This window comes from Macaca fascicularis, chromosome 12, assembly GCF_037993035.2.
Source record: "Macaca fascicularis isolate 582-1 chromosome 12, T2T-MFA8v1.1".
Classification (NCBI taxonomy): Eukaryota; Metazoa; Chordata; class Mammalia; order Primates; family Cercopithecidae; genus Macaca; species Macaca fascicularis.
In genome coordinates, this window is record NC_088386.1 from 95,964,374 (window position 1) to 95,987,931 (window position 23,558).

At 40.0% G+C, this 23,558-nt stretch overlaps 1 protein-coding gene across 30 annotated transcripts in view; it reads left to right on the plus strand.

Annotated features, from left to right (window-relative positions):
• Window positions 1-23,558, plus strand: part of SPATS2L (spermatogenesis associated serine rich 2 like) — a 171,167-nt gene that overhangs the window by 47,768 nt on the left and 99,841 nt on the right. For 4 of the 30 annotated variants that reach the window (XM_065525847.1, XM_065525845.1, XM_015433157.3 and 1 more), the window contains exon 3: window positions 14,876-15,020. The exons of 24 other annotated variants lie outside the window; for them this stretch is intronic. In XM_065525847.1, coding sequence (XP_065381919.1) covers window positions 14,926-15,020 — 95 coding nt within the window. In that variant the 5' untranslated portion in view covers window positions 14,876-14,925. Of the gene's footprint in view, window positions 1-14,875; window positions 15,021-20,995; window positions 21,142-23,558 lie in introns of those variants that run through there. 2 more of the 30 variants (XM_005573862.4, XM_074009660.1) reach the window with 1 other exon arrangement.

Genomic DNA, 23,558 nt, shown 5'->3' on the forward strand with positions numbered 1-23,558 from the left:
TTAAACAGTGAAGCAAACACATTTGCAGGTAATTAGCAGACAGAATATAATTCAGACAATTTCAGACTGTCTCTGACTTCAGTATTCAGCTATTTGATAAGATCCTTACACCTGGAAGGTGAAAATTAGATGACTGAGTCTTATTTCGTAAGGAAATAAAGAAGGTTGTTTCCTTATTTCCAAGTCTTTAGAGATTAAGATTATCGTGTGTACCTGTAAAATACACTTAAAACCTCAATGTTAAGATTTTACAACTTGACTGAGAAATATCTGTGTAATGGTTGGCTAAATAATTAATGAAATTCATGAATTATATTCCTGTTTACAGGTCTAAGCCCAACACTAATAGTACATTTACCTCTGTGGTTTTGAATTTCTTATTTGAATTACAAGTCAGTCCACTCTTGGTAAATGGGTATTATTTGTATCTATAAAGTGTATTGGAATTTCAGACCAGAAAGTCAGGCTCATTATTCATATGAAAACCTTTCTGATCAAGGCCTAAATAACACAGTTCTGAAACTGAAAGTGATAAACATGCATAAAAGCACATTATACCGTCTGTTTATAGTAATAATAATGATGGTGCTAAACAGATTGTCTCCCTGGCAATGAACATACAATGGGGACATCATAAGAGATGAACTAGTGCCATTTTCTGAGATAGAAAATTCTCACATTTTACATAAAGCCAGAAGTAAAAAAATGGTTCCAAGAAAAAAACATGTTAAGAATTATAAGTGTTTAGCTTAGAAGGAGGGGAAAAAATGGGTTATCACAAACATTGCTTTTTTTTCTCCCAAAATATAGAAACATTTTCCATTCTCTGACTCCATGATGTCATACTCGGGATCAAAGACATAGTGGAGGAAATGGAATTATGCAAATGAACAATATAACTTATCAACTAGATTCAATAGGAAATAAAAATCTGAGGATGGCTTGGTAAATGACTAATAAAGCTTTAGGGATCATGGATGTCTTAGCCTATTTTGTGTAACAGAGTACTCTAGAATGTGTAATTTGTGAACAGAAGTCTATTTGGCTCATGGTTCTGGAGGCTAGGAAGTATGGCACTGGTGTCTGGTGAAGGGAGGGCCTTTGTGCTGCTTCATCTCATGACTGGCAAGAGAGCAAGACGGGGCTCACCTTGCTCTTACAGCAAAGCCACTCTCCAGATAACTAACCCGTTCCTGCAGTAAGGACATTAATCATTTATGAGGGCAGAGCCTTCATGACCTAATCACCCCTCAGCACTGTTGCATTGGGGATTAAGTTTCCAACCCACGAACTTTGAGGGATGCATTCGAACCATAGCAATGAAATTGTTATTTTCAAGGATCTAGATAAGCTTTGCTTATTAAAATTGTGTGACATTCTCACTGAATATTTTCTTGAGAACTATGATGTCATCATCCAACATTCTTCACAGATGTTGAATTCTGTTCATTCCACCTTTATTTGGGGCCAGATATTTTTGGACATGTGTTTTCCCTACTAAACTGCTTCTGTAGGATTGGTTACTACATTCCTGAAGGTCCTTTCATTGTCAGTGTCTGTAGAATTATGCTTTAGGCTCTGCTGCAGCCCTTAGCATTGCTGGCTAAGTGAGGCCACTGAGAAATAATGCCAAGCCCACAGAGTCATTAAAAGCCTTCCTCCCTTACATTGGCAGAAGTTTGGAGGCTCTAACTTTCAGCTCAGCCTGTCACTTTCTTTGGAGACAGGTAGGTGGTTACAAAGACCATTGATTCCTGCCTTTTGAAAAACGTAGAGAGGGGGAAAAATAACTGTACAACTGATCTGATTTTTAAAAAATCAAATGCCTCTTTTCTTGGTTTAAATGGGTTTTGAAAAGCCAACCTAGACCAAATTACTTTTCCAATACTGCAGTACACCTTGGCTAAATTTTAAAGCACAGGTTGTTTTTTATGTAACAAGAATAGGGAAACTTTATTCCCATTTCACATGAAATGACAAGTACAGTGACTTGGTTTAGATCGGTCTGCATTCAAGTAGACTATCATAATGTTTCTCATGAAGTAGCACTGAGTTTTAAAGTCTTCGTTGTTAATTTCTGAGCACCAGTATATGTACATGAGCAATACATGTCTCAAAGTGCACTGGAGACATGATCTTTGAGAGATATCAAAGATATCACCAGATCATCAGTTTGAATTTATAGCTGAAGGCACCCAAGCACACGTAGCCTGGGAGAGACTTGCTTAACCACCGAGACAAGGAAACTGGCCTGATGTTAAGCAGCTAATGTTCTGTCACTTGCCAAACATTCCTGCTACAGAGTCATGTTCTGAAATTTTCGTGAACCAACTAGACGAACAAACTGTGTGGTCTGGATAAAATAATATCTGCCTAAAAGGAAAGAAGTGAAGTTAGCCAGAAAGCCAGATGGCAGATTATTTTCTGCATAACTCTATTTGGAAAGTGAGCTTTATGTAATTTTTGGTCATTTCTTACCATCTTAGGAGACCATTTTCAGAATAAGTCATTGAGGGATCTAGCACACAGGTTTCAAAAGATGAACTATACAGATGCAGGCACATCATATGACCTGTTCACAGAATTAGCACTAGTTGATGAAAATGCTTGGATTTCTTTTTCTTCCAGCATTTTCATGACCTACACCTCTATTCCATGTCTTTTAGTATTCATTTGGCTAAATTATCTTAGAACTAAACTCTATGGCTAGAAATACAGTGGAGTTCACATATAGGAAAAACCTGGCGCAAAGGTACGTGAATTTAATATTGGTCTTCACCTTGTGGTTGACCGGATTGCTCTGCTCACTCACATGCAGAAAATCAGGAGTTGTTTACTACATATACACAAAGGTGATATTTCCTTTTTTTTTTTTTTCCAAGGCAGAGTGCCATTCCTAAGTTGCATCTTCTAGCAAATTTAGTAATATCATGGGCTCTTGAAAATTTAGTCCATCTTCCATGTTTAAGAATTTTTTAGTTGGATGCAGTGGGCCATACCTGTAATCCCAGCACCTTGGGAGGTCAAGGCAGGAGGATCACTTGAGGCCAGGAGTTTGAGACCAGGCAACTGAGTTTGAGACCAGGCAACATAGTGAGACGCCATCTCTATCTTAAAACAAAATTTAAAATTAGCCAGGCGTGGCTGTGCACACCTGTGGTCCTAGCTACTTGGGAGACTGAAGGGGAGGATCCCTTGAGCCCAGGAGTTCAAAGTTGCAGTGAGCCATGATTATACCACTGCACTCCAGCCTGGACAACATGACAGAATGAGACCCTGCCTCTTAAAAAAATACACACACACACAAATTTTCTTTGAGGTTAGAGGCTGAGCCCCAAGCTTTTAAATAGGAGTAAGGAAATATCAACTGACACTGCTGTTACTTACTCTAGCAAAACAAGATAAAAAAACTTCAAGAAATCAGGCCGGGCGTGGTGGCTCAAGCCTGTAATTCCAGCACTTTGGGAGGCCGAGACGGGCAGATCACAAGGTCAGGAGATCGACACCATCCTGGCTAACATGGTGAAACCCCGTCTCTACTAAAAAATACAAAAAACTAGCCGGGCGAGGTGGCGGGCGCCTGTAGTCCCAGCTAATTGGGAGGCTGAGGCAGGAGAATGGCGTAAACCCAGGAGGCGGAGCTTGCAGTGAGCTGAGATTGCGCCACTGCACTCCAGCCTGGGCGACAAAGCGAGACTCCGTCTCAAAAAAAAAAAAAAAAGAAAAAAGAAAACTTCAAGAAATCAATTAGGGTTGTTTAGTTTTTAAATGGTGGACTCATTTCTGGGAGTATTTGGTTTTTTCTCTTTCTTCCTCCATATTTTACTGAGACTTGGTCATATTCTTTCTAATTGATGTTCAGTTTCATACTTTCTTCATTATTACAACCTTTATCACTCTAATCAAATTCTAATAGTCTCACTCCAGACTCTTCTGAGCTGCTCTAACCAAATCCAATTTTTTTTCCATCCAGTTTGCACCGTAACCTCAGAGTAATCTTCACAAAACATAGATATCATGATGATGTTTGTATCTTTAAAATGTTGAATGGTTCCATATTTTATTCTACAGCAAATCAAATCAAGATTTCTCTACTTTCATTGTTCAAGGTAACCCGTCACTTTCACTCTTCTCTGTCTTCCAATGACTGACATTATTTCCTGTTACTCTGCAATACATTGGCGCTCAAGTCAGTGTGATGAAAGCCAACTTCTATCCCATTTCTGTGATAAGCCTGTTCTTGGAATAAAGTATTCCCAGAGAACTCTCACTTGGCATGCCCCTCCCATTTTCCTTCTAGCTGTGTAAATCCTGCCCATTCAGTAACTGTTAGCTCAGTCCTCACCTTCTCCTTCCAGTTTTCAACACATATACATTGAGCATCTTCTCCAAATTGAAAGGCATCTTACAGCATGTGGCAAGGAGTGCAAGGCTGTGAACCAGGGCCTTTCCAGTCCAGCTGAGTCTGTCTGGACTACTCCAGACTTCTAAGTCCTTCTCTTCTGAACTTCTATAGTACTGAAAGTCTAGACCAGTGGGCTCCAAAGTAGAGTGCTCAAAATAATCCTCGGGGGGTGTAAGAATATATTGGAGCTTATATTAACATTTTTTCGATATCTTTTCAAATTTCTATTTTAGAGTATTTAGTATGCGATATATTAATAGAGAGGCACATGTTTAACCTTTATAAATAAATAACATATATGGTCCATGTGCAAGCACTGTAACTATGGGGTGAGTGATAAAAAATACATAGAGCCTCAAGTTCAGAACAATTTCACTGGGGTTTTAGGAGGTCAGCCAACTGGTCCACCTAAGTCCATTTATTCTCTCCTTCAAAAATTGTTTACTAGTTTCCTACAGTGTGCCAGGTAATGTTGAGAGAGAGAGCAGTCAGGCAAGGGGAGAGTAAAATGTCAGTTTTCTTTCTGATAAAAGCTCACTGGAAAATGTGGCTTTAGATCAGGGCCAGGATGGTTTGCTAATACTTTGCCCCTGCAGTAAGGAGACCCAGTGCAGGCAGAGTGGGACATTATGTCCCTTCTCTACCTCTGTCCTCCCCAACCAGGGGCAGGGCCTGCGCCCAAAGCTTATTGCATGGCCAAGAGCAGGTGGGAAGGTACCCTCTTTGCAGGCAAACAGAAGGATCCTATCAGAGTGGGGAGTGGGTTTATTCTTTCAAATGAACCAATGAGATAAGCCGTTCCTCCTTGGGGGAGGGGAAGCAGGTGGCAGGTGGTCAGCAATGTCCTCACAATATGGGATTTCCTCCAAATAAATAAAGTACTGTTATTTTGGCTTTCATCACCTTGTAATAAGCTCTTGTTTTGTTTCAAATGTATCTACCTGAAAAGAAGCACTCTTTCTTTTTTTACCGAAAGGACTAGCATGGTACATGACCCATTGAGTGGATGAGTAGAATTGTGTCCTTGAAGATGGATCTGTACTGAGGCCTGAGGCTTGATGCCATTGTATGACACTGCCCCCTCACCCCCAAAACTAGAGTTCCTCATCTGAATTCCCAATAGTAGGATAGAACAGAGCAGAACAGGGCTGTGTGTGTGTGTCTGTGAATTGCCTCTGGATCCATTGTGAAACTCCTTTTCTAGCTCCACCCACTATTCCCCACCCCCCCCGCCCCACATGCCCACATCCCTACACAGATACACACACCTACATACACATTCACACTGTTCCTACCATTAAATTTTGCAATCTGTGGCACATTATAGAATGGACATAGGTCAAAGCATGTGGTCCTGAGAAATAAAGCAAGGAGAAACAAAGCTTGTTGCTTCTCTTGTAAGCACAAACCAACTTAGTGTCATGAGAGAAAGAGAGAAGAAAAAGGAGAAAGAAGGGAAAGGGACTCGGGGGAGGAGGAAGGATTGGAAGCCCTGGTCCCTGGATGAAGGACCTTGTTGAGATAATCTCCATCTTCACTCCCTCCTTCTTATCCTCCTAGGGCAGAATTCTAACATGACATTCTAGAAAATTAAAATCTATCCAATTAAAAAAATATCTGCAGGGAAAAAGATTTCAAAACTTCCCTCAGTAACTAAAATGATTAACTACAGGCTAAGAGAATATGTTTCTCCAAATCGTTAAGTCTTTCTTGTAGTTTAAAATGGTTTTCTTTCCATTGTGGAAGGCTCAGTTCATTACCATCCTTTGTCTGAAACAGGGATATTAAGTTGACTGCTAGATTTACAACTGAATAGGCCAATCCTTTGCCATCGTGCACCTGTTTCTGTGCATGCACTTTTCTACATCCTCTTCAGTTTTTCACATCCCACTTTAGTTGTGGGAACTAAATAAAAGGATCATTTGCTGGTTTCTGTGTGCTTCTGTGTATTTATCCCCAGTATTCAGCTTAAAAGAAAAACTGTAATGTTAATTCAGAATCAGTTCTTTACCTGTCCATTGTGATTTGTTCAGGGTATTAGGACATTTATATATAAGTCTTGAGGATATTGAAACCTTCTTAACCCAAAGGTGTGAATCCAGGGCCAGATGTGGTGGCTCACGCCTGTAATCCCAGCACTTCGGGAGACCAAGTCAGGAAGATCTTTGAGCCCAGGAGTTCAAGACCAGCCTGAGCAACATAACCAGACCTTGTCTCTACAAAAAATGAAAGAAAAAAAAAAGCTAGGCATGGTGGCACATACCTGTAATGCCAGCTCCGCGGGAGACTGAGGCAAGAGGATTGCTTGAGCCTGGGAAGTTGAGGCTGCAAGTAGCTGTGATGGAGCCACTGCACTCCAGCCTGGACAACAGAGACACACCTTGTCTTGAAAAAAGAAGAGTTGTGAATGCTGGAGTGCAGGAAATTTCTGGATTAAATATTAGTTTTGTTACCAATTTGGCTGGTGAGATAAAGGCAAACAACACTGGCTTAGAAACACAAAAGTCTGTTTTTCTCTCATTTCACAGTCTAGGCATACAGGCTGGTGGGGGAGCTGCACAGTCTTCCTGGCAGGTTGTCCTGTCATCCTTACTTTATGGCTTCCATTTCAAGTTCTTGTCACACTTCAGCTGGCAAGAAGGGGACAAAAGGAAGTAGGAAGCACACCCTTTCCTTTTAAAGGTACAACCCGGAAGTTTTGCTTATTACTTCCATTCACATTCCATTGGCCAGGACTTAGCTACATGAAGATACTTAATTGCAAGGGAGGATGGAAATTATGACCTTTAGATGGGTGACTGTGCACCCAGGTGGAAGGAAGTAATGGATTTGGGGGACAACAGTTTACTTTGCCTGTGGCTTTGTAGCACCAACCTGAGCAGTGTGTTTTGACCTGGAGTTCAGCTAGGGGACTAGCAAGCGAAGTAAAAAATACCTGAGGATATAAAGAAGGAGAAAATGTCGCTCTGCAGTAGAAGGTTGGTGTTGCAACTTTGTGGCTCTCAGGCCTCCAGTTCAATGATGAGATATACCTCTCCTCCTGCTGGAAAATAATTTGAAGCTTAACCGCCAAGAATATATTTTGCTACTGTACAATTGAATTAAAATAAATTTTCTAGATACAGTTTTCAGGCCAGAGAGGTTCAGTATAAAACCAAGATCACATGCATGATCACTGTGATTTTAGGCCACAGAAGCCATACTGCCATTGCCCCTTGATTCAGATCCTTCTATTAGTCTCAGTTATCGCTACATGTCTCTGAAAGGGGCAGTAATGTATATTTGAGGCCTTTAATGATGAAAATTAAACTTTTAAAATGCTAATGAATGGAAATTTAAAGTTTTTTTATAATTATACTACTGCTACCACCTCATTATAAAATCTGCATTACTTTAGCAATATCTTCTCTAGGAAAATGATCATAAAGAGACAGTTTGCTTATTATAGTGCAGTGCTATATCTGCTCTACTGGGGACTTGCATTTCTTATTTGTTTACTTGACTAGCCAAGCACTTTTTCCTGTTAGTGTCCATATTCATCTTCTTCAGTTGTAACCCTGGTTTTCCTCTCAACCTGACAAGACCAACCTGGATTTTGATAGTCATGCTGATTTTTATCTATTTAAACAGCTAGAAGCAAAATCAAATTTTGTTTCTGGCTTTTGTTACTGAGAAAAGTAATAAAAACCATGGCAGAATTAGATCAAGGACATTCATTATTTTAACTAGGACCAAGAAATAAATACATAGCTCTTCCTAAGAATTGGATTAATTTAAGTGTACAGAGGATATTAAAAATTACATTGAAAATATGTTTCATAGCTGGTCATTTGTTTGATATACAAATATTAGCATTTCTACTGTCTGTTGTAGAGAAAACAAAATAGTGAAGTCTCATTGGCTGAGTGCTTTAGTATGTACCTTTTCTGCATCAATTTCTGTGGTCAAAGCTTAAAGCCTTGGATCAGTCTCCAACTGCATGGCTGACACATACCAGAGGAAGGAAAATTGGGGAGGTTGTGGTGGAAGATCAACAACAGGCACTCACTTCAGTATTAATATTCCTGTTTGAATAAATCATGAATTCTCAGCAGGGGCAGTATTGCCCTCAAGGGTGTGAAAATTGTTCTTGGAGAGTGAAAAAAAATCAGATATTATGGCTGAGCTCAGAGTCAGAGGGAGATGTTACTATGGAAGAATGGTCAGAGAGATGGGACGCTGCAGGCTTTGAAGATGGGGGAAGGAGACATGAGCTAAAGAAGGTGGGTGGCCTCTAGAATCTAGAAAGGGCAAGGAAACAGATCCTCCTCTAGAGCTTCCAAAAAGGATCCTTGTCAGACTTCTGACTTACAAAACTGTAAAGTAATAAATTTATGTTATTTTAAGCCACTAAATGTGTGCTAATGTGTTACAGCAGCACTAGGAAACACGCTGTTTCCTCTCCTGTTTCTAAGAAGAATAGAATGAGCTATGTCACCGGTTTGTTGTAATTGCTAAATAAAATAATTCGTGAGAAGTACTTGGCATAGGGAACATAGTGATGTATCTCAGCCTTGCCAGTGTTCAGATGGGTAAGATTTCCCTCTGAGTGCCCTGTTCCCATGTTTAGGTTGCCAATGGACTTCTTTCTTTATGTCGGTGGCGACAGTCAAGTCTTGTACTGGCCTGGTCACTTTAAGGGGACTTTAAAGTCTTTCCTAGGATTCATCATTTATTGATTTTATATATCAACTCTCAGAAGATGTTTTTATTTCACTTGTTGCCAAGTTATGGGAAATTTATTCTAGTGCCATCCAGGTACCACCCACTCGTAGGTCCTTCCCCAAAGTAATTCTCCCTGTATTTTCTTTCTCCTTTCTGCCTGGACTGCAGGAATGTCTGAAGGCTTGTTGGGTGTCTGTGGAGAGGTAGGGGAGGGAAGCTCCCAGCAGGGAGCAGAGAAGCAGTTGCCAGTCATCCCGGTGAGTGCAGGGCAGTCCCAGGTGGGGTGGGCATTCTAGAGTGAGGCATTCCAGTTCAGAGATGACTGGTCTGGAAGAATAAACTCCGTGTATTGTTTTCTTATTTTTGTTTTGTCTTAATGATTAAGAAAGTCTCTCTAAAAAGGAGAATCTTCACAATCTGACATTCATTGACGTCCTTCAGGTCAGTTAAGTCAGTTGGGTAGATCCTGGTGTAAGTGAATAAAGTGAAGGCCACAGGTTTTCCTCTATCTTTGCTGGGTCAGTCAGATTCCCAGAGAACTGCTTTTGCATTATCACAGGACAAGAAACCGACAGAACTGTATTCCTACTACCCAAGTGCTAATATTATGTGGGTTTACTTATGTTATCTTTTAATGCTCACAAAATCACTGTGAAATACATATTATTACTTCTGTTTCCCACTGAGGAAGGGGAGCATCATCACAACATCGCTATGAAATAGACAAATAGACAGCAATTACGCCTGTTTACAGCCAAAGACCATGGGGCTCAAGGAGGATGACAGCTGTACCCGCTTGGCTGGGACAGCAATACGACCACTGTGGGGCTGCCACTGGCTGGTTGCCTATGCAGGACTTCTCAGTTGAGGCCACGTTTCAAAGCCTGGTTTTCAGTCTTCAAAGTCTGTACATTGGACTCTGTCTGTGAACTCAGAGATGGTCAGACTCTACTATGATATACTCAGGCTAACAAAGTGTTAATATGGATAATGGATTAGCCAGAAACATTATGGCCTTATACTTAGGGTATTTCTTTTTTTCTAAGGATCATGTTCTTCCTTTTTCTTTCTTCTTCACTGTGCCCCATTCACCTAGCTACTTCAGGGCCCAGGTTAAACCTGACATCCACCTGGAAGCTTTCCTTGACCCTCCTAATTTTTGTTGTTTGCCCTCATACCACCCCCAACTCAAAGTGGTCTAATAGAACTTTGTGCTTCCCCTAGAATAACTTGTATTGTATTGTTTTCTGTTCACTTGTCTGGTAACCCTCACTAAAATCAAAGTTCCTTGAGGCCAGGGATTGTACTTCATGTACTGTTCTTCTAACTGGGACTCAGCACAAGCCTATATACATAGGAGATGCTCAATAAAATTTTCTTAAAAAGAATGGAAGACCTGTGTTTTAAGTCCTGGCCCTGCTACTTTCTAGTAGTGTGACTTTCATCAAGTTCCTTCTGTCCATACAGCCTCAGTTTCCTCATTTATAAAAAGGGAAATTTTGTTGAGATGCTAGGGAGTTCTTTTCAAACATGAACATACTGGGATTCTAATGCAACTCATTAGCTGTCCCAGAACCATAAATCAACAATCATATCTTGCAAAGTGCAAGTTAGGAGGATTGCCTGGACTTCTTGAACATGGATTAATTATTTCACCCTATCCACTTACATACATTAACAGTAAACACATTCATACCTATTTTGTGCTGATATTTCTATCCTTGATCCCAAGGGCTTACTTATCATAGAATATCCTCTTCATTTAGACTGATTGGCACACTCAAAAGGAGGCTTTTGAGCCTGAAAAAAATAAATTCTGCTTATGTCTGCTTTCTTATTCTTATATCCGTTTATTTTTTTACCTAGAGAGAGTTAATGAAATCTTCTGTTATACTAAGTAAGAATTTCAAGTGAATATAATTAAATAAACTAGTATGTAAAAACAGCAGTATCAAATAAGAAAAAAGTGTGCAAATATTGATGATTATTGATGGACTTGAGTTGGTAATCGGTATAATACCATGACTGTGTGAAATATTTGATGTGAAAATAAAAGGAAAATGCAAACTAACATGCCAGCAGTAAAAATGTGCAGTATTAATTGTAAATAATCGCAGTAGCTCACATGTGATGTCTGCTCAGCTAACTCCTAGGTAATGGAGGAATCCATGTCACACTGCAAGATTGTATTGGAGGCTTACAGATTATAAGATGTTGTTTTCTGCATTCCTAAAGCTTATTACCATAGAAATCAAAATCTCACCATGTCTCAGTTACTTCTTGCTAGTAAATTAAACACATTTAAATGTTTTATTAATATATAGTATGTAATAAACCAAAGCAGTAATTTACTAAGACTTTCTATAGGTGCAATTAATTTTTCCAAAATTTGCTCAACATTTGCTGGTGACTGTCACTAATTGAAGACTCAAAAACAGACTAAACGCTTTTCAGAAATTACTTCTTAACCTTACTGCAAAGTCTTAATGTTATTGAAAAGATATACCTAAGAGGATAAAACATCAGTATTCTAAGTAAACTAACTACAGATAAATTTTAGTCTGTATTTCATTAAACATTTTCTTGCCCTATATAGAATTTCTTTTATCTTTGGGCAAAAACTGTGTTTAGCTTAGCTTATAGGCTAATTAATATTAAGTTGGGTTTTTCCCCCAACTCTGTCTTTCTTCATTACTTTCATGCCTTCTTGCTTATTTTGCAATCATGATAATCTCTGACCTGCTTACTCAGCAAAGCCCACTTCCAGGTCAGGGCCATGACCTTGTGTGGACAGAACACAGTCTTTCAGCAACACACCAGGAAAACAGCAAAGACAAATTGATTTGTTGTTTCTGTGCACACAAGTTATTCTGTACTCAAATCATAGTCAGTGAAAATGATCTGATGACTCAAAATCTTGATACAGAAGCCCAGATGAAAATCTATACTTTTCAAGAAAATAAGAGTATATCTTTATTTCATATAGAAAATAAATTATGTGGTTTGTTTGAGTGCAGTGTTTGCATTTGATTATAAATTACTTAAATTACTTTCTAAAAAGTGGATTGAAGAAGTTAGGAAAGGAATGCCCATATTTACATATCCTAGTATTGAAAGTAAATTCCAATTTTTATGCTACATATAGAGTAAATGGATGTGTAAATGAAAGTTCGACTCCTAAAAGTTACTGATCATGTTGATGATCAACTGAATCACATTATAAATTTGGCTATATTCTTTAAAAATGTTATTTATTTTCAGATTCGGATAAATGGTTCCTAATTGGTATGCTAGTGGTAAGAGTTGTAGTTTATAAACAGTGTAGTATTTTGTCTCATGGTTCTGATTTTTAAATTACTATACTTAATTTGGTATTTAAAACAGCATTATAAGAAATTAAGAAAGTTTTCGTTAAGAAAAAGTTGAGAAACCTGGCTTTAACTAATCTGCCCTAAAAAAAAAGTTGATGAATGGCAGGATTTGTAACAGAACAGAAACAGAAGTTGTTTCCGTGGAGCAGGAATCCCGAACTTCTCAGGGAGGCAGAGGTGTGAGAATCCAAAAACCCGAAAGAAGATGCATACTTGGTGAAGTTAAAAGGAAGAAGAAAAAAATGCAGTGTCCAGGACAGTTCCTCACATGTGGTGGACAATACATAGTTCAGTTGACTAAATGAACTTAGACCATTCAGTCATGTTGGGCATTGGTATAATTTAGTTCTGCTATAATGTACAAAAATGACACTGAGGTAATAAGAGCGATGAGAGGCTTAAGCTATTTGGGCATCTGCTCGAAGTCTTATTCATGTTTAAATGAAAATGGGGTCTCAGATACTAATTTGCCTCACTGCCATTTTCTCTCTAGGGAAGTAACGGAAATGAAGGGAACTGCTATGTTGGACCTAATTTTAACCAAGAAAAGATTGGTTGATAAGATAAAAGTAGAAGGAACCTTTATCAATGTATTCGATAAATACATATTGAGTGTCTGCAGTGGGCCAGCACTTGGAGGATTGTGACCACGATGTTTAAGTTTTTGTGCTAAGGAGCAGATGGTGGATATGGCAGACATGTATTACAGACTTCAGGGGAACTCCCAGATAGTGCAGAGAAGAAGAAGATATGGTTCTATAGCCTAAGACTCTAAAAGAGAAGATAACTGAAGAGATGGGAAGCCCACCTCTACATTCAAATTAGGGCTCTTTCTTGGTACTCCTAAAGCTCCTCAAACAGTACTTGGCACATAGCTGATACCCAGTAAGTTTTACATACGTATATGTAAAATGTGTGTGCATATGTAAAAAGTGAAAGAATATACAATGAAATTGTGATAATATAATCATGATTATGTTTCCAAATTATCAAAGATAATGTACACATTCTGTCTCACACACACACGTACTCCAAGTCTAACAGTCCATAAGTGTTTGAATGATTAGAATTAGAGATTTGATAGTTCTAAAAAAAAAAAAAAAAGAGAGAGAGAGAGTTGTGGCCGAAAGGGCATGTTCAAATTAACTCATGATATAAAAGAACATTTATTTATTCATTTTATTTATTTATATTTTGAGACGGAGTCTCGCACTGTCACCCAGGCTGGAGTGGAGTGGTGTCATCTCAGCTCACTGCAACCTCAGTCTCCTGGATTCAGGCAGTTTTCCTGCCTTAGCCTCCGGGTAGCTAGGATTACAGGTGTGCACCACCATGCCTGACGAATTTTTGTATTTTTAGTAGAGACAGGGTTGAGACTCATGATCAGTGTATACCATGATGTGATTGTCAAGAAAATGCAATCTTAAGCTAAATTAAAAAAAATGAATAAAACCACTGAGTATATATATGTATCACAGGGTGGGAAGAATAAAGTTCTCAAGTTCTGACAAGACAAAATGTCTTATCCACAAATTTGTTTAGGAATGTATTATATAAAGTTCTTTCCAACATTGACATCCTTCAATTCAATGAACAATTCTGTACTAGAATAGAGGAAAGCATATGTAAGATGAATCTGGGAGTTTTGGAAGAGTGACCAGATGAAGGAGTGTCTGAAGGCAAAGCTAGCACATTCATGGAAGGCAGTTGATTCCATCTTAGCCAAGGGTTTAGTCACAAGTAGACTTGTACAGGAAAAGCTCTTTTAGGAGGCATGGATCCCCATTGTAGAATATGTTTGAGCAAGGTCTGGAGGGCTATTTAATGAGGATGTTGACTGGGGGATTAACTTATAGCCCAGGTGTATGTATGAAGACTCCAGACTGTGTCAAATGAGGAGTAAGTGCACTCTCAAGAATAAAGTTCTCAAGATCTGCCAAGACAAAATGTCTTACCTACAAATTAATTTAGGAATGTATAAATTCCCTTATACGTAGAGTCCCAGGACTCCAGTAGAGTAAACAGTTACTGGATGTTGAGTTCAGTGTTGAAGCTTCACCAGCTTGCAGATTGTGGGTACATTAGGACCAGGAGATGCTTCTCGTGAAAGTTGGGTTGAGTTACAAACCAAACCAAACATGAAAAATCTGTTAGAAGGTATTTGTTTGTGTCGTCCAACAGCTTCTTTAGATTTTGCTTTGAATGGTAAGTCATACCATGTTTTCTAACAAAGCCGTAGATTTGAGGCATTTCTGGCCCTACCTGCAGAAAGAAAGGCTCTTTCCATGACATCTCAGACTCCCAGGCATAAAAACCCAAAGGAAATAATTGACTTCTGAGAGTGTACCTTGTAGGTATCAACTGGACTTGACTTGGCTTCAATTTTTGCTTCAAGCTTTCAGACAACACATAACTAAGACAGAATGAGACCACTCTAGATGCCTCATGGTAAACTCAGGGGAAGAGACTGCAAAAACAACGTTGTTTCTCCCTTTGGAATTCTGGAGTTACAAGGCAGAGGTGCCCCATCTTCCCGAACTGTAAGTGAATTCCCTTTCCATCATTCTCATTCAGTGGCCAGCCAGCTTCTGCTTGAACAGATTCAGTGACAGGAGTCTCACTACCTCCCAGGACAGCTTCACCTGCCCTTTAATGACACCAAATGTAACAGGAATAAAGGGAAAGGAACATAAGGAGATAGTAAGTTAAGGAATGGGTGAGAAAGAATGTGGCAGGTGGCCCGGGAAAGGGTATTCCATGGTGATTTGTCCTTAGTGGGAAGTGGAGAGCAAAATTTAAAGCACTGAGGAAATGTTGTTCCTCCCATTGATAATTTTCCTTCCCCCTTTGGCATTTTTGCCAAGCCGGCTTTACGTCTATGATTCTAAGTTTTGTGAGTACTAAGATGTTGCAACTGGAATGAACCCTCTAAATAATTTTTAAGCTACATATTCCTTTTATTTGTATTGAACCAAAACAATGGCACCAGACTAGTGGAATGAGGACCAGCTTGGGAGTTAGTTTGAGAGGTTTCAGTCTTAGCCTTGCTATTGACTAGCCCTGGGACCTGGGCCTTAACATATAAGCCTTAGTTCCCTCATCTCTAAAATGGAGATAATAATACCTACATGCAGGTACGTTGTGAGGCCTCAGTGAAACAGAATCATTCAGTGTGGTGCCTGAAGCGGGTTTTGTTTGGTTTGTTCACTGTTGTATCCCCAGCACCTAGGATGGTACCTGGCTCAGAGCAGGTGCCCACTAAGTGCTAAAATGAACACTGAATGAATGAATGACTGTGGTCAGTAAATGACAGCTATTGCTAAAGGCATGGCAGAGCTGTCAGACCGAAGAAGTCTTTGTAAAGCAAGAGGCTGATTATTCGGAGGCTTGAAGGAGAACGCTTTGTCGTACGCTAAATTAATTTTTCCCCACTATACAGCATGGCTTTAAGATTCTTCAGAAACTGACTAGGTTGGTCTGATGGTAGTGGGTTATCAGAACTTATTAACATTAGTGTCACTAAAGTTGGCGTTTAATCCCCCTGTGCTAAATTTGACTGCCAGAAAAAAAAAAGAAGAAGAAGAAAACTGACTAATACTGTGACCATTAGAGTCTTTCCTCAATCCTAACCCTATGTTCTCTATGAGACATCTAGCGTGGTCTCATTCTGTCTAGTCAAGTATCATTCGAAAGCTTGGAACGAAAAATGAAACCAAGACTTAAAGACTGGCTGGTAGCCATTCAGAAATAGATACAAATGTAGATTAAGTTTTGACGACATTTTCCCTTTCTACTACCTCCTCACATTTTTAAGAGAACATTTAGTAAAACAAACAAGAGTGTCTTTTCAGTATCTGGTTATCTCTTTTTCCAGGCTGAGTAGTTTGGTAAGTTATATAATATTTGGTGTTACTCATCTCACAGGATGTAAAATCAGGTAAAAATAAAACCAAATGGAATCTTAAATACAGTTTGAGTTACTTTCCTAGAGGTAAGTATGACTCACCTATATAGTTTTATTTGTTTTGGAGCCCTTTAATATTTGTCAGATTAAGGCATATATTTTTATAAAACTAAAAGTACAGAAAGTCAGCTTGCACCAATTGGAACTTATTTTAAAAGATCCTGTTTTCAATTCAGCATTTCAAGAATAACAGAGAAAATGCATAAGGTCTAGATTCAGAACCATGTAACCAAAAATGACAGTGGGGTGGGAGGGAGAATTGGGCTGGGATAGGATGAGAAGGAACTTTCCCATTTACTAAAAGAATAATGAAACAAGGATATTACCTCTAGCTGCATTACGAACAGAACAAACGTAAACCACACCACATAGACACCTCCTCCAAATACTGCCTTCTAATGTCATCTCATTGCTTACTGCCTGCTAATCTTATCTCCCTGCAGGAGCCAATCTGAAAATTACACTGCATCATAGTTAACTAAACACATTGCATCTAGCAGAGACAAATCGTGGACTCCCAGTAAATATTTATTAATTGACTTATGTGTGCTAAGCAGGTAAGTTTTCTTTCTGGCTTTACACATTAGTCACTGTTTCTGCAAGCGAAGTTTCACTTTCGCTCTTCCTCATACCTGCAGTGCCATTCCCATCATTGCCAGTATTGCCTCAAAGTAGTGCAAAAGAGCACTCCCTCTCTGAAGCCCTCTTTGATTAAGCTCACCTAAACTAAAGCCATCTCATTCCTCCAGAAGCCACTTTATGTACATGGTTATAATCATTTCAGAATGATTTGTTTACTATTTTGTTAAACATTCTTATTTCTCTTGGTTTTAATACCCCCATGCATGACAATATACACTCCCACCAAGAATGGACATTGAGTCTCAGTTCTCATAGGGATACACGCACACAGACACCCTCTACATGTAGGGTCTGGCCCAGGGGAAGCACACTCAAAGGACATGTTCCACAGTTAGATAATAAAATTGTTAGCATTAGTAAAATAAAACAGACATTCCTAATTATTTGTCTCTACAAATCAGCCAAGAATGGGTATAAATGGAATCAAAGCTGTGAGAGATGTGTCTACTTTGATCACCAAACAGGTGATCAAAACCTAATACATTTACACCTCAAAATTGGTGTTAGGTAGATCGAATAACTACCATAAAGTCTTCCAAAGGTAAATAATATGTAGTATTATATTTAGCTGAGAGGACTGTGCATTATTTGAGCCACTGTATTAAAAGTTTTGATTCATTCAATCTTTAGAAAAATGATTTGGAAGAGATTAAACTATGTATTGCTAATGCTTGTACACCATTGGAAGCATCTGGTACTTTCTGAACTTCCCGCAGCATGAGTTGAGCCATAGGGCAGGCCAGAGCTCCGTGCAAAGTGGAGAGGATGAGTATCTGCTCTCCAGCCTTTTATGCTACAAACTAAGTGTGGCCAAGGCAGACCATAAGATAGTTTATGAAGGGTCCGTTAAGTGCATGTAGGTGCCAACAGCAATGAAAATCCTATCTATGCTGGAGTTACATGGGTATATAGGAGTGAGGCTAATGGTTAAATGTGTTTAGCATTGGGTGAAAATGAATTTTTTTTTCATACTCCATAGAAAAGGTGAATTTCAGTCTTTCGTTTTTGGACAAAAGTGTTGGCTTTGATGGAGAGGAACTAGAGAGCTATAGTCTAGTGACTTTTTCCTGGGTATAAGCCTCTACATTAAGAAGAAATAAAATCAGTAAAAGATGCTGGGCAAGTTACCAGGTTAAAGGGGATACATGGGGCCCAATAAGGAAGATATAGAGGGTTTGGGTGCTCATGATTAGACCTTGACTCTGATAATGACTAAAAGATACTGCAAGGTTGGAGGTATGCTGGGAGGAAGAGCAGAGTGGATCGGAAGGTGTGTGAAGTGATATGGCTAAAACAATATTGGACAATACTGGTTTTTTTGTTTTTTGAGATAGGGTCTCACTGTGTCACCCAGGCTGGAGTGCCAGTGGCATGATCACAGCTCACTGTAGCCTCGACCTCCTGGGCTCAAGTGATCCTCCCACTTCAGCTTCCCTAGTAGCTGGGACTACAGGCACATGCAACCACGCCTGGCTAATTTTAGTATTTTTAGTAGAGATAGGGTTTCACCACGTTGCCCAGGCTGCTCTCGAACTCCTGAACTCAAGGGATCCACCCACCTCAACCTCCCAAAGTGCTGGGATTACAAGCGTGAGTGACCGTGCCCAGCCTGACAATGCTGGTTTTAAAAGGGTGGCATTTAAAGTGATAACTTAGTATGAGGGGTTAAAAACTGGAGAAAAATTATTAAAAATTCATTGCAAGCAAGACAAGAAGAATAAAAATGAGAGGACATTTATTCCTTTCTTTCCATGTGTCTTCATTGAACATTTAGCTTGTCAAAGGCATTGTATTTGGAACTTTGGAAGAGAGAAAGGCAAAGTAGAATTTGTCAGAAGCAGTCTTTTTAAAAGGAAGGATTTTTTTTGTAATATATTAAATCTGTTAAAGTCTTGTATACTTGAAGCACTTTAAAAGTATTTATTAATTTCCCATTACAACATCTTTCAGGTGACAAATTTCTGTTTTGTATTACAGCTAGAAATTGAAAGTTCACTAAGATAGTAAATATGACCCCCTAGAATCTTGAGTGTATACTAAATGATCAAAATGAGTTTTTATTATCTGTGACTGCATTAGAATAAACTAAAGGGAATTAAAATCATACGAATTCTTTCTTTTATTCATGTTGATACAATTACTTGAAGTCATGTATGGAAAGAGGTTTAGTAATTTTTAGATTGTTCCCTTATTAGCTCCAAGGCTTTATTTGAACTTTGCTCTTTCTATGTTATGACTGTTTATTGTCCTCTGAAGACAAGTACCTTAAGCTGTGAATTTGGTCACAAAAGCACTGAGCACAGCTGATAGCTACAAGGCAGGAAACCGTGACCTGACATGGGTTTCCGATCCACTCTATGGGGAAGTGATATTGTAGTAATGGATTTGCTTCTGCCAGTGCAGCTGTTTTAAAAGCATGGAAAACAAATGACCCTGTGGACACAGACAGAGCCCTGAGAGTTCATATTCCCTTCACAGGGCTGCAGTCAGGCCCCTAGCCTCGGGCTGCCACCCTCTCCTCTCTCGAGTCACCCCACCTCTCCCATCAGGTGACAGTGTGAGTTGGAAAAGGGACGGGTGTAGCCACACCAGGACAATTTGTGGTCAGAAGGTCAGGTTTCAAGGGCCGGCTCCGTTACTGGCTGGATGCGTGTTGGTAACCTCATAATCCTTAGATTCTCACCTGTAAAATGAGGACAGTGGGAAAACCACCACATGAGCTATGAGGGAATCTATTTATATTGTTTTATAGCACTTCTATAGCACTTGCTGTGTGCCAGGCACTGTTGTAATCACTTTACAAACGTGAACTCATTTCATCCTTCTTACCACCCTATGCCGTAGTTACTATTATTATCCCCATTTTACTGATGAGGAAACACGGCCTAGATCAAGGTACTTGCCCAAATCCCAAAACTAGTAAGAGGCTGAGCTGGGATTCAATCTTGGTGAATTGTAATTGCTTGTTTTTGGTCATAAGCACATAAGAAATAATCTGTATTGCAGAAAATAGGCAGTGTTTACTCTTTGAGAATATTTAAGGGCCCAAGAAGCTGTGCTTGGTGACAGAGGCACAGGGCTGGTGGTAGCAACTTTCTAGGCCAACTGCCTGCGTGTGGTCAGCTAGATGGGCTCTGATGGTGGGGCCTGATCCAAGAGGGAAGTGAGCCTTTCTAAGAACATGTAGAATGTATGTGTTAGATTTCTAAAACTCAAACAAGTGAACAGGTAACATATATAGGACTAATGTGTGTATAGATGGAGCAGGTCTGACAGGTAAGAAACCCTTCTCCGCTGTGCCAACAAATGTACTCTACCACATGCGTCTCACCCTGGCTTTTTGCTGTTAAACTGAATAAACATCAGGCAAGAACTTCACTTCCTTGTGTGAACACATGCCCCTTAATAAAATGTATACCCCTGGACATGGTTTGTACATTTTCCATTTAATGCAAAATTAGCTAACAGATGTTTTCAATTAGGTGTAGAACCAGGAACTGGTTTCAGGGTGCAGTGCTAGAATGTGTACTAATTGATTGATATGCCTGTCCTGGTGTCTCCCGGAAGATAAGAAGCCCTTAGCAGACAATCATGCCCAGAAACTGACCTTTGGAATGATGACTGCAGTCCTAGCCTAAACCTTCTCAGCCTCAGGGGCAGTCAGTGTAAAGGTTGCAAGTTCAGTCTTAGAGCTATACCTTCCCTAAGATAAGAATGATGAAGAGTTGGCATTCACTAACAGGAGCCTGAAGGCAAAAACACTGGGCAGTTTCACAAAAAGGGAACAAGCAGTCTTTCTGAAGGTGAGTCTTCCTGTTGATCAGGTGGCCAAGGCCACCAGCCCACTGCTGATTACTCAGACACGCCCAAGATCCTGCTACTACCCTGGTTTCTGCCTCCACATTCGTCACTACTGAGATGACTTACTGGTCACGGTAAAAGCAAGTTGATAAAGGTGGCCAGTGGGGGAACAGAGCTTATCTGCCTCCTGAGAAAGCCAGTCGCTGGAAACTGGACTGAGAGCCCTGATTTGGAGCACGAGGAAACCTTAAAAAGTGAGTTGAGGTTACATTTTCTGGGAAGCCGTAAGAAGAGCAGTAATGGGGTGGGAAAGGGGGCTGGCTGCCTGGGGACGCTTTCCAGCTGGAAGTCTAAGCCCTGCCTTCGCTCCCCAGTATTTCTTTCCCACCAAGTGCCAGTGTGTTTAAGGCGGTACATCATATACTGTTTTTGTTCAGCTAGTGCCAGTAACATTTCAAGGAACTAGGAAGAACCTGACTTTCTCTGCCACTTAGAGAAAATTATTAAATGTTTACTAGGAGAGTTCTGACTTAATGAATTAGGATACTGTGAGTTCGTTGGAACAGAGGTTTTTGAAACCAGAATGTGCTGTGAAGAGATGATGGGTTCCTTTTCCGCATTTTTATTCCATGACAACCGAGCCAGCTTCCCAGAGTTAGCTATAAACACAGAGCTTTTGTTTGCCAGGTTTAGTTAGGGGTTCTCTTTGCCGGTCCGGAGTTATATTGCAGAACCATAATCCATGTTTTCTTTGGACATGAATATGCAGTGTTGTCCTTATAAAGATGCCATTAAAAGTTTAAAAAGCATACAGCCCCATCCCCAGTCCCACTAACGGCAAGCGTGCCTTGCATACTTTTGCACCCGACTCTCTGGGATGGGACTTTTGAGCTGGACAGACCACAGCCCCAGTGTTGCTGTGCCCAGAACCTTGAGCCAGCTGAATTCCAACTCTAATTCTTTTAGTTCTCAATGTCATTTCCTTCCCCACTTCCTTGCCTGGCATTCTCCTGTGTTTGTGTGTACATATCTGTCTTCATCATTGATCTGTAAGCTCCTTTGGGGCCAAGAGCTCTGGAGCCAGGAGATGTAAGTTCAAATCTTAGGTCAACCAGGTACTGAATAACTCTGTGACTTAGTGAGTAGCTTACCTCTCTGTGCTCACGTTTATTTTTCTACAAAATGGTGATAACAAAAATAGAAGTATACACTGCTTAGGGCGATTCTGAGAATAAAAGGAGTTAATACATGGAACGTGCTTAGAGCAGTGCTGGGTATACGGTAAGGGTTCAGTAAGTGTAGCTTTAACCACTGCCAGCATTCCCCACAGACCCTGGCGCATTGTCGGTGTTTAATGAATGTTTGTCAAATTATAAGAAAAAACATTGCCCTTTCTGTAGGAATTGCCCATAGCTGAAGAGATGGGGAAAGGAAAGAAAGAAAGGGAACACATGATATTTCTTTTTCAACATTGGGGAGTTTGTGGTAAAGTACTTGGGGCTCTGGAGTATAAAGAACTATGTTTGATCTTTTGTCCAAACCCCTCTGGGATTTGGGATTTGCCAGCGGGCGGTTGCGGGGATGGGGGAGCAAAGCAGTGTGCTCTGCAGAGAGAGAACCAATTACAGTGTGCTTGAAGAGGGTGGCATTTATTCTGCTGAACCTCTTCTCTGCTTCACATAACGTTGGCCACTTCACCTTTCCTGAGACATCTCTGAGGATGGGCATATTTTAAAGACTTGAGCTTACATCATCGCATCTTAAAAGAACGGAGTATAATTGAGTTGCTGATACAAGTAGGTACTTGCACCAGGTCCGGGTCGCCCACATCTCTATGGAAACACATGTTTGCTTTAAAGCCCAGCAATCAGAAGCAGATCCTTATAGGAGCCAGCGTTGGGTCACTTTTAGAAAAAGCCATTTATTTATATTCTCAAGTCAGCAGAGACCTATGAAATGAAATAATTTCAAATTAAATAGAAAAACCATGCCGTAGGTGAATGCTAATAAAGCCTGCCATGCGTCCTCCTCCCTCTGTGCTTGCACTGCCTTAGATCTGCCGCATTTATTTTAGCTGTCCTTTGCTCTTTTGTGCCCATTTGCATTCTGCTGCTGTGGGGAGGTGGTTTGGCACTTTATGCAAAAATGGTTAATCTTCATTCATAAGCATTTGCCAGTACTGAAATGGAAAATTCAAAGCTGGGACTGCCATGAAGTGCGCTTTGTGTTCCTCTCTGCCGTGTACGTGCAGCATATACAACAGTGTGCGCCACACAGATGACGCTGCCTGCCGTACGAGCACTCAGCACTCAGGGCTGTTGAGTGAAGATGTTCTCCCATGAAGGTCTCAAACTTGCATCAGCACACCTTGCCCTAGATCTGTTCAAGTGATATTCTAAGAGATTGGAAGCTTTTATCTGCCTCTGAAAGCAGGCCTTTTCACATCAGTATTGACTGTTAATGACCTGTTTAAATAAAACATTCAATTTTCTTTCTTCCCCCCACAAAGAACTTAGTAGGCAGTGACATTTCTAAACCAAAGGCTAACCCTGCTTTTCAAAAAAGGCCAAGCCAGAGCTTTTAAATGTGAAATTTTTTCTGACATTTGCCCTTAAAATGTTTTTCAGTGAAGTTGTTCTAACAGTGGGTTGAGTACATTGAAATGTCTTTG